The 11,445-nt window shown below is 40.7% G+C and overlaps 1 protein-coding gene across 1 annotated transcript; it reads right to left on the bottom strand.

Annotated features, from left to right (window-relative positions):
- Positions 1-303: 303 nt before the first annotated feature.
- LOC129678630 (putative Polycomb group protein ASXL2) lies at positions 304-10,580 on the bottom strand (the record flags this gene model as incomplete). The annotated part of the gene is made up of 2 exons (XM_055609503.1): positions 304-7,250; positions 9,768-10,580. Coding segments are annotated over 2 exons (3,216 nt in total), but the record flags the coding sequence as incomplete, so codon positions are not given.
- Between the last annotated feature and the right edge of the window lie 865 nt (positions 10,581-11,445).

The following is an 11,445-nucleotide window of genomic DNA, read 5'->3' as shown; positions in this document are numbered from 1 at the left end:
TCTATCACTGAACTTCATCACTCATTTTACAGAAGACCTATCTTTATCTCTATCCAGATACTCTGTTCAATTACATCCTAAGATTATTATACAGCTGCAAGAGTCTCTTTGATACAACAGTAATTTGTGTGTGGGACCAAAAACAATTAACTTCAAATATTCTGCCCACTGCTCCTTTCCCTAAACGCTCTTAACACAAGCCATCTTTACAATTATGCAGAAACACAACTTAATCAAAGCACAGGTGTTCCTGCCACAGATCTAGCTTTTGATCTGCCTAGATCAGTCAAGTAGGACATGAATTTGGCTAAGCAGCTCACCCCAGAGAATGACTGAGAGAAAACAAGTCTTCTGTATCTTTAAGAGGCTAGTTCTTCAACATCCCCAGGGCTTGGTATAAATCAACCACTATCCAGAAAAGCCTGTTCCCCTAACACACTGCCTTACCTTCCTTAGTATTAGAGGATGCCACAGGCACACTACAGGAGACTATTGTTTTCCTCGCTCTCCCAGTGTCATTAGGTGGTTAGGAGAAAGAACAGATGAGGGCGAAAACACAAAATAGATAAGCTATGAAGTTTTAATATTTTTACATACATTCTGAAACACACTACCCTGACTTATGGCCAAGTTCCTCAGTGCACTCTTTCCCAGTCTGTGGTGGACCTTTCCATAACTGTATAAGGCAACTATTTGAGGACCCTTCCCCATGTCACATTCAGATGTCAGACCTCAAGATTCATCAAAAACTACAAGGTTTTAAATTTCACTTTTAATTATCTTTTACTTAATAATAAAATGAAAAATAATATATGAATACATACAATCTATATACATATATTTATTGCAAATACTTAAAATTCTTATTAAAATGATTTTTCCTTATTTGTGAAAAAATATGACTTATTAAATGGCGTCTACACCAACTTCTCTGTACATACCCTCAATTCCAATGTTAACAATTCCTTTAAAAAGGCAAAAGACACAAAAATTTAGCATTTACCAAACCAGTCTGTACAAACCTTATCATCAGAGAGGGAAAAATACCTTGTGGTAAATAAGTCAATTCTCTTTTAAAATAAAAGCCCCAAATCATTCCCATTATTGCATTTTCTTTTCTTGTGGGAAATAATCCGAGTGTTTTTAGAGTAACTCCTTTGAAATAATGTGTGCCTTAACAGTGAGATCCTACATTAAACATACCATATGAGAAATTCAGTCTTCCACTGTCACTTTTTACATAGATATTAAAATATATATTACTTAAAATATATTACTGGAAAGTTATTTTTAAATTGATCTTTAATAGTTGTATCAAATGTAAAGCATTAAAAAAAATAAAGTAACCAAGACTCTATGAAGCTACTGCTTCAACTTTAGGAAATGTCTACCTATTGCTTTGTTCAATAGGTATGTAGGTATCGAAACACATAGGAAAAGGTCCCTGCCTGTCATGTTTCACAAAGTCTCTTTGGACTCTTCTAAAAATTGAGCTGCAAACTACCCATGGCCAAGTTTTTCACTTAGCATACATTGTTGTTATGCAATGGGAAACTTTCCTGTTAGGATGTGAAGTCAGAGAGAAAACAATTCTGACACGGCTGACAATGAGCTCTAAAATAAATAGAACTATAATGACGAAATCCCTCATTCTAATGAACCATTTAACCGAAGAGCACATTAAGATTTTCTCAAGTGGAGGAAAGCAGTACGGAGCAATTAGAATAGTAACTGATGGGCCTATCTACGTGGGACCTCCTACTTTCAACCTGGAAGGCAGTGAAGTCTTCCTTTAGCTACTAATTTACATCTGAGAGTGTCTCAAATATCCCCAAATCTATAACCACCAAAGTACAGCTTTCCCATCCCAAGAAAAGCTCCCTCATTTGCCAGCTTCCACTCTTAAAGAAATGTCACTGAACACCAAAGACAGCTTCAGTCTCTTAAGCACAAAGGTTAAAGAACCAAAGTAGGGCAAACAGCTTCAGGTTAGGTGTGCCCCACCCCCTGCTAAATGAATGGGATAAAGGATGATAAAAAACAGAACTTTGATTCAGGGAGTGTTGTGCGTCGGCAACTCAGAACACTTAATCATACCGAGATGACACACTGTGAATATTCTCCCAGGGCTGATGTGCAGACGTGGAGGGGCACACTGGCGTGTGTTAAAACCTCATATGTTAAAAACCTCACCAAAAATTGCCACCTAAAACCCAAACAATAAGCTTAGCACTTCTTGAACCATTTTTGGATTTAAAGGCGAAGTAACTGAAAAGCTATAATACAATTGTGTCAATTGGTACTGGAGTGCCGAACCCAACTAAGGAACCAGACTATTGTTTTGTTTTGCTTTTCATTTATAAGATGAATGCTCCTCTTCTAAAACCATGTTTTAAAACAGATTAAATGGATTCTTATTTAATATATTTTCAATCTAAGAAAAAAAATTTCTTCTTGTCAAGTCTGAGGCAGTGTACCTAGCTGGTAAGTTCTGATTCTGGAATACTCTTGAGTGCAAATTAGCTGGTGGTACTTAGTGGAATTTGGTGAAGAGTGATACTCAGGACCTATAAGGCCTGAGTTTGGATCAAGAAGAGGAACGATGTGGTTTCCTCTTTAAATGGAACCAAATGCCTTTTCACTGTCCATCCATTCTCAGATTAAGGAAACCATGAAACCTTTTTAGTAAGCAAGGTGGAACGCAGAAAAATAACTTTCACCAATACGAACTAGCCACTGACAGCAGGAGGTCCATTCTGGACCATTCACCCTCTTCCAGCTGACTAGACAAGAAGACTACTCAGATACAGGTCTTGTAAGGTCCCATGGGGACTACCCACGATCCTGAAGGCTTGGGAGAACCCTGGCTTCTATTCCCTACTGGTCCTTCACTTCAGAACAAACACACTTATTAACTCTGAATCCTTGCAGCCTTTCTTTTCTCTTAGCTTTGCATTTACTGGAATAAAGAGGGAATATGGAAGGATAGCAAACTGTCTTGACTGGTACTAAAACACAGATTTTAAGCCCGTAATCACTTAGGGCCAAAGAGCAGGAAAGAAAAATAAAAAGTGAGTTTCTTAGTCTGGAGCAGGGACTGAGGAGGCACTCCAAGTATTTCATGCAAGTAGGATAGCCAAGGGTGAGTATCCCAAGGCAAGCAAAACACAATACTGTCTCCTTTCCCCGATCTGGAATGTGATACAATTAACAGGGTTAAATTGTCCTGAGTTTTATAAATAGCTTTTGAAACACACCTGTACTGGGTTGCAATATACATCACACACTTCAAATTAGGAGACTTGAAATCAAACAACTGACATTTTTCTTAAACTGTCTTTAACTGTGACTTCAATAGTATTTGCTTAAAATCTGCAAATAGCTTTTTGTTTTAAAAGACAGTGTCTTACTGTGTTCCCTGGAACTTGCTATGTAAACCATACTGACCTTGAACTACTGAGATCTACCTGTTTCTGCCTTCCTAAGTGCTGTGATTAAAAGTGTGTCACCATCTCCACCAACTTAAAGTTTTTTGGTTTTTAACAGAGACCTCTTTCTTTAGATTTTTGGAGAGAGGGTTTCTTTAGATAGCTCTGGCTGTCCCAGAACTCATCATAATGATCAGACTAGCCTTGAACTCAAGAGATTGGTCTGCTTCTGCCTCCGGAATGCTGGGAGAAGGATTTTAAGAACCAAACCAAAACAGCAAAATTACCTCAGGCATCCTGGCTATGCGGAGAGCAGAAATTCTAGAAAAGATACACTACTAAAATAGTGAACTGTCTTCTTGTACTGTGTGTGGGTAAAACGTGTTAAGATGGCGTGAGATCACCGCATCCATCTCTCATGCTTGTGATGGCAAAGCAGAACAGAAGTACTAAGGACCTTTTCTGTCTAAAATGGTTTGAGAGAATAGGAAGAGTATTTTGTGTCCAGTGTTAAAATCATTCTTCCAAATTTCTTGAAGTTTCAGTTTCTTCAGTTTCCATCAAGACACAGTACATACATACATACACACCCACCCCAATCACTAATGTGGCTGCTCATTTTACTTTTCATTGGTATTTCAGATCTGTTTGTGGGAGCCCATGAAAGATGCAGCACTGGGACATATTACTTATTATTGCTGGAACTATTGCCATGTATATACTAGACTAACATAGGAGTCCTTCAGAGGCAGACAGACCCTTCTTAAATAACATTCATTGTCTGGGCAACAGCAGAGCTCTGCTTGACAGAGCTTGATTTATGAAAGCAAAAAGCTAAGCCAAGACTGTCAGGGTCAAACACATTGTCTGGGATTGTTAATACCTTTCTAAAAATTCCACTGAAAATGGTTCCACCTAAAATAAAGGGCTGAGTAAACCCTTGAATCTAAATCCCACAAAGACCATCTTCTCTATGAAGAGCCTGCAGCCAGTCTGTGAAGACATAATCAGCATGATGGTCACTTCCTGACCACTCCTTCCTTTTCCTAGCTCGGGGTCAGAGGCAGACAGCTTCCTTTCACCATGCATACCATTCAACTTTTCTCAGATTCAAAAGAAATGGAACATAAATCTGAATGTAAAGTTAACACATCATTATCTAAATACATGGAAAAAAATGTTAAAACAAACCGTGACATATTTACATGATTTTTAAGTGCAAACTTGTCACCAATTCAGTCCTATTCGACTCAGACTTACTATACAAGGTGCTCTTCCTGTAAACGTGAAGACCTGCACTCTATATTCCTGATTAACGTCTCTTGAGACAACTGAAACTTTATTTCTGTGATTTCAAAAGGGTGCAAGAACACGTCTTGTTAAGCCTACCCTTCCCTCTTTACATATATTGTAGTTTTATTACCGAACGACGAGGCAGGAGACACACAGTTTGGAGGGGCCAATGCAATCATCATGGCAGAAAGCTCCACATCCTTTGCACATGATCATGGCTTTCAACCGGCAATAACATTTTGAAGGAGTGTCCTCAATGCTGTTCTCATCAGGAAAAGCCTGAACAGGAATTGTCTGGCCATGGCTGCTGGGATTCATAGCTTGGCTAGCAGGAATGGTAGTGACAGTCACAGAAAACGACATGACATCCCCTACATTGCTAGATACCTGGCTACCTGGTACAGCAGAGTTATGGTCCATGTCTGATGAGGTGGAGACATTGATCATGCCCCTATAGCTTGGCCCTATCTGTGTGGGGCTCCCATACAATTTGGGGGTTTGCAGTGGTGGAAGGAGAGGCTGATGTGTGGGACTGTCTGCAGGGAGAGAAAGGGCAGTAGAATTGAAAAGCTCAGGGCTGCTACATACTGTCTTACCTCTCAGAGAAGGAGTCATTTGTTTATGTGCTGCCTGAATAAAATCTCTGGCTAGGGTCTTTTCATCAAATGTTTGGCCTCTAGAGAATATATAATTCTCCTTGCCTAAAGTGGTTTGCTCACTCACTGGTGCCTCAGTCTTACCACTCTTGCTAGCTAAACAATCATGGATGGATGGAGTCTCTCTACCATGGGGACACTTGCCAGAACTCTGAGAAGCCCAGGGCTCCTCTTTCACCGACACAGGCTCCTGCTCCTCACCGACACTCTCTTCATCAGTTTCATCTTCTTTGCTGCTGCTGCTTTCTCCAGTTGTGTTTTTACAATCTGTGTATCCCATTCTTGAGGCTTCGGTGGGGCTACTTAGACAAAATCGTTCCTCAGGATTTATAGAATGGGTCCTCCTAATGCTTTCTGAACCCCGGCCATAGGTGGAAATATTAAGTAAATAGTGACCTGCCATTGCAGGCTTGGATGTCCTTCTGCCAGCAAAACCCAGCATGAACTTCTGGCTTGTGGAGATGTCTTCCAAGGGGAAACCTGAGTGAGCAAAGCTGAACTGAGAGGGGGGCCCAAATGAAAGCACACTCTGTCTCTGTGCCCTCTGGATGAGGGTCTGAAAAAGCTGATCTTGTGTTGTCTTACTTAGTCCTTCTTGGTACTGTTGAGAGTCAATGCAAGAGTCCCTCCGCTCCTTAGCTGTGAAGACTGGCCTTGGACCCTGGGAAAGCTGCTTGCTCTGCAAGGGTTTCCCCAGCTGCTGGATAGCCAGATGGGCCTGCCTGCCATTAACTTCCTCTCTGGTGCCACTTTCCATTACATTGGTACCAGGGAATGCTATTCCCTTTTCCTCTTTTGTAGTCAGTGGAACTGTTTTCATTTCAACTTTGGTGAGAGGTTTAGGCAGAATTTGCTCCATGGGAACATCTTTGCCCTGGAGGAGCTGAGTAACTAAAGGATTATTAGCAGGGATACTAGAAGTTGGTCTTGAAATGGGTCCATTCATATTTGCAGAAGTTCCTGGAGTTTTAAGGCTAGAAGCTACTGGCAAAGTGCTTGAGGATGGAGCTGACCCAGCAGACGTTGCAGCTCCACTCGTCTGGGGTACAGGGAGTTTTTCCAAACTGGTTGTTGTCAATAAAGATATTACAGGGGAGGAAGTCACATCTGGTGGAGCAGAAGCAGTTGTCTTGGTCAAGGCTGAAGGCTTTGGTGCATTCTTATTAGAACCTGCTTTGGGCTCAACTGTGCCATCAGCTACAAAACAAGCAGGTGGGGCTCCTGAGATCAGGGCAGGCCCTGCTGGAGAAGGAGCGTTTTCCTTTCTGCAACTACTAAGTTCTTGTGGGTGGCAAGGAGAGGCCGCTATGGCTGTTGCCTTGTGGGGGTTCAGTTTTTCACTGTTCAGTATCTCTATGTGGGCTGGTAATGGGACACTTGTGCACGATCCACTGATGGCAAGTGCTGCAGGCACTGAGGAGGTTTGCTGTAGTTGTGCTCCAGAGACACAAGGAGGCTGTGCTTGGCCTGGTGTATTGGTCTCAGGTTGGGGACCACAGGGTACAAGCTCTCCCTTACCTCCCCTGCTTCCAGTTCCTGCCAGTTCCAGTGTGGGACCCTTTCCAGTTGTACTGACTCTGTCTGAGCCTGGACTCCCCCCTCCAGCAGTTTTCCTTTCACCACCCTCTCCTGGACTTTGTCCACCCCCAGGGCCAGGTCCTGGAATGGTCCCTCCAACTGAGGCGGCTGCAGCAGCTGCAGCAGCTGCTGCGGCTGCTGCCCTCTGTGCTTTGACCAGCTGGGCTTTTGCTTTGATGTCTGCCAGAGTTCTGGCTCCTGTTCTGTAAGGACTAGTGATGGAGATTGGAAAACGAGCCCTGGGAGAGACCTGTGATGTAGAAAACAGCATCGGGGAGATTCTGGAGACCGGGATCTGAAAAAAGTAAGGAATGGGAAAAGGCAAAGATCAATTCTCAGCAGTAAGACTAGAGTGGACAGCACAATGTACCCATGAAACACATGGCTCCTCTAAGGCTAAGAAGATATACAGTGTCTTGAGTTCAACTTTACTCTGCCCACCCACATAAGGGATCATATACATAATATCTGCCAGTCATTTTCACACCTGGTGAATACTGTGTTTACTTGCACAATAACCTTGTAAACAAATTTATGTGGTTTTGAGTCCTATTCCCCAACTTATGAATCAGAATGGCTAGAAAAATATGTATTACACTAAAAAAAAAATTGTGATAAGCTATCAACTTTGAAACCATTAAATTTTTCGTTTTTGAGACAGGGTCTTTCTATGAAGACCAGGCTGACTTTGAACTCAAAGAGATCCCCTTGCCTCTATTATTAAAGGTAAAGGGAATATGTCACTATCTGATTTTTTTCTATCATAAAAGAATCTGGACTGGAGAGATGGCTCAGAGGTTAATAGCACTTGCTGTTCTTCCAAAGGTCCTGAGTTCAATTCCCAGCAACTACATGGTGGCTCACAACCATCTATACTGTGATCTGGTGCCCTCTTTGGGCTTACAGACACACATGCAGGCAGAATTCTATATACTGTATAAATAAAAAATAAATAAATCTTCAAGAAAAAAATCTTACTCCTGGCCTATATAAAACTTTGGAAGTTAAGGAAATTAACTACAGTGCACTCAGACAGGGTGCACTTTCAGTCAGGCAGAGTTTAAAGGAGCAAAAAACTGTTGACATTCTAGAATATTTAATTAAGTGATCAAATTCTAAGAACAGCATGCAATCTTTCTGTAAATTCTTTAATTACAAAATAATTGTGAAGTCATTATTTTTCATTACTCAAAGTCAGAAGCATTAAAAATCAATTATCTATACCTCAGAAATCAGTGTGGTATTTTATAACAATTGTCATAAAATTCATGTTTGTTTAATACTTAGTTCCAAAAGCTTAGACAGCATTATTTACTCAGCATATAAAAGTTTAAAAGCTGTGCAGATAAGAATGAAGCAATTATTGATCTTGTTAATATAGAAGAGACCACAGGAGAAAGTAGATAAAAGTAGAGAACAGAACACAAGAAATTTGTTTGGAGACAACTTTATTTAAACTATTCCTAGCTAAGCCTAGTAACACAAGTATCCAAGGCCACAGGTCCAACCTCTAGTGCTAGCACACACACACACATGCATGCACACATTGTCTTTTGTGAGGTGTGCATGAGTGAAGAGGACGACCATGTAGATAAATGTTGTTTTCAAACTTGTGACCCTCCCAAATGCTAGGAATAACAGGTATCACATACCTGTTATACCTGCCAGGCTTATAAAAATACTACTTGAGGCCATCACTCTACCTAGCACAATACAAGATGATCTGAATGTAAACCATTCTAAGGTAGAAACAGTAACAATGTAACTTACTGAATAGGCACATAATGAGCAAAGTCAGTAGAGTCTTTTACTTTTTTGTTTGTTTTGTTTTTTTCAGAGAGGGTTTCTCTGTGTAGCCCTGGCTGTTCTGGAACTCATTCTGTAGACCAGGATGGCCTTGATCTGCCTGCCTCTGCCTCCTGAGTGCTGGGATTAAAGGTGTGCACCACTACAACCCAGGTAGATTCTGTTACTTTTAAATGTAACATACACCAAACAAAATATATCAAGTTATAACACTTAGACTAAAATTCAAATTATTTAAAAATCTTTTTGTTATTTTTGCTTTGTTTTGAGACAAGCCCTCACTGTTTTAGTCAATTCATAATCTTCCATTATCATTCCAGTGCTGTTATTACAGGCATGTACACTAAGCTGTCTATGAAAGCTAGCTAGATAGGGTGTAAAATAAAGAGTAACTGAAACAACTGACAGAATCCTATGAAAGGAGAAATTCTATTAATCTGGTCAGAGTAGATTCAAGCCACCAGTGTAGAACCACTCTAGATTAAACTAAAATGGAATATAGTTCCTAGGACAAAAATTTATCTCTGATTTGACATTTAGTGAAAAGTTTTTGGTCAGTAATTCCAGCACTCAAGAAGCAGCAATAGGGCTGGAGAGATGGCTCAGAGGTTAAGAGCGCTGGCTTTCTTCCAAAAGTCCTGAGTTTAATTCCCAGCAACCACATGGCTGGTTCATAACCATTTATAATGAGATCTGGTGCCCTCTTCTGCCCTCCAGGTGTGCATGCAGACAGGAGGTTGTATAAATATTTAAAAAAAAAAAAAAAAAAAAAAAAAAAGACTGTTGAGTACTGTCAAGGGCTGGGGTGGTTTAGATACTCAGGCTCCTTACTCAAGTATCAAGAAAGAACTAAATGAAAGCAGTTCTAAAACCTGATTATTACTAATTTTAATTATGTAACACTAGTTATATATGTTTATATTATATATATATATAAAATGTACACTACTGCTTTTATGTTAACACCACGAGTCATGAAACTTAGCAGGTACAAGCATTTTCTCACCTTGAGAGGTGGGACTTTTCGCACTTGGACCCTGTCCCCTCTATTAAGAAAGGGCTGTGAAGAGACCTGAAATGGCTGCTGGTGCTGGTGATTCTCAGTGATTCGTGGTCTTTTCTCCCAGCTGCTAGTGGCCTCTTCTTGGGCAAGAGAAGATTTCCTCTTGAGACTTTCTGGGATCTGATCAGTAAGAGTTGCTGGAGGCAGCTTTGTTTCAGGGTCCAGTGGACAGGCTTCTGCAACAGCCTTTGTTACGGTTTTTTCTAACCCTGCATTTTTAGATTTGCTTGGGGATACAGCTAACACTTCTTGGTTCTCATTTTTGTTATCATTAGAAGTTGTGGTGACATGATTTTCTTTCTCAGACTCCTGTTCAGCACAGGCAACTGGCTTCTGCTCTAAGAGACCCTCATCCTTAGGGCACTTGATGGGCTTCAATGCGATAAGCTCCTTTGTATTGCTGGCCGATGCAAGGACGGGTTCTGGCGTTCTAGATTTTGGCCATGTCTCATCTTGGCTTTCTTCTTTTCTAAATGGTGATGATATTTGCACTACTTCTTCTTTACACCCTGACTGAGGAACTACTGGGATGATTCTGACCGGAGAGGCCTCTGAAGGAAGTATGGATTTTGGTTGCTCAGTTGGGGTTTTCTTGACTTTGGAATCAGTGGGGAAAGCCGTCAGTTTCTGTGAATCTTCAAGGCTTAAGCCAGAACTAAAAAACAAGGAGCTGTTAGTTGGGCAACAGTTCACATTACTGAACACATGAGAAAAGTAGACTATGTCAATAATTAGGAAACCCCTTACACATAATAACTATTTTTATTTAGAACTCTTGAGCCAAAGTAATTAAATTCAAATTCTGGCTCTGATACCAATACCCAAGAAGATACTGACTAGGCTGCTGCACCTTAGTTCCTTAATTGTACTGGAATTAGCAGCTTCAGTGCTGTTATGGTGACGTTAGTCCATGTGAAGCACTCACTTGGCAACACAATAAAAATAGCGGTAGCTGTTATTGTTACTTTTATATAGGAGCCATATTGTCTAGAGACTCACAGGCTACCTACAAGGTCCTAAAGAAAGGCAAGGTGCTTTTACCCTGAGACTTAGATCAGAACTGTGATCAACTCTGTTTACTAGTGTTTGTAGAAAGTTTGGCCCAAGACTTAAGAAAAACCTCAAGAAGACAGTTAATGTTTTTCAGATGTAGTGAAATTTTCTGTTTTCTTTAAAAACCCAGTATGTTACTATGTTTTTGTTTAATCCCAGGTGTGGGATATGAGGCTGTTTCAGACTAACCACAGCAGCTAACCATGTGTGTCTTGTGCTCTAGCAGGGGCATGATTTTTGCCAACTGCAGACTCTTGATAGTGTACAAACAATAGAGCCCAGATACGGGTGGCTGCTGCTTCCAACTGCTGTTCCCGGTTGCTGTTATAGTGGTTTGACGAGAAGCTGGAGATACCCTGACAATGAAGACTGGACTTACCTCATGGAACTCTACATCCCTAAATCAGCAGGAAGCAGCTTATACAGGTCTATGCCTCCTTTTCCCCTGAACTTTCTTTTTCACTTACCCAAGTGTTTGTAGGTTGGAAGGGTGGAAGATATAAGAAACAAACAGAATAGATAAAAAAAAAAAAATACACCAACATCCAGAAGCTCAGAATTAGAACTG

Source organism: Psammomys obesus, unplaced genomic scaffold (genome assembly GCF_907164565.1).
Source record: "Psammomys obesus unplaced genomic scaffold, mPsaObe1.curated_primary_1811, whole genome shotgun sequence".
NCBI lineage: Eukaryota > Metazoa > Chordata > Mammalia > Rodentia > Muridae > Psammomys > Psammomys obesus.
Note: the sequence above shows the minus strand (reverse complement) of the source record. Positions and strands in the feature narration are given on the sequence as shown.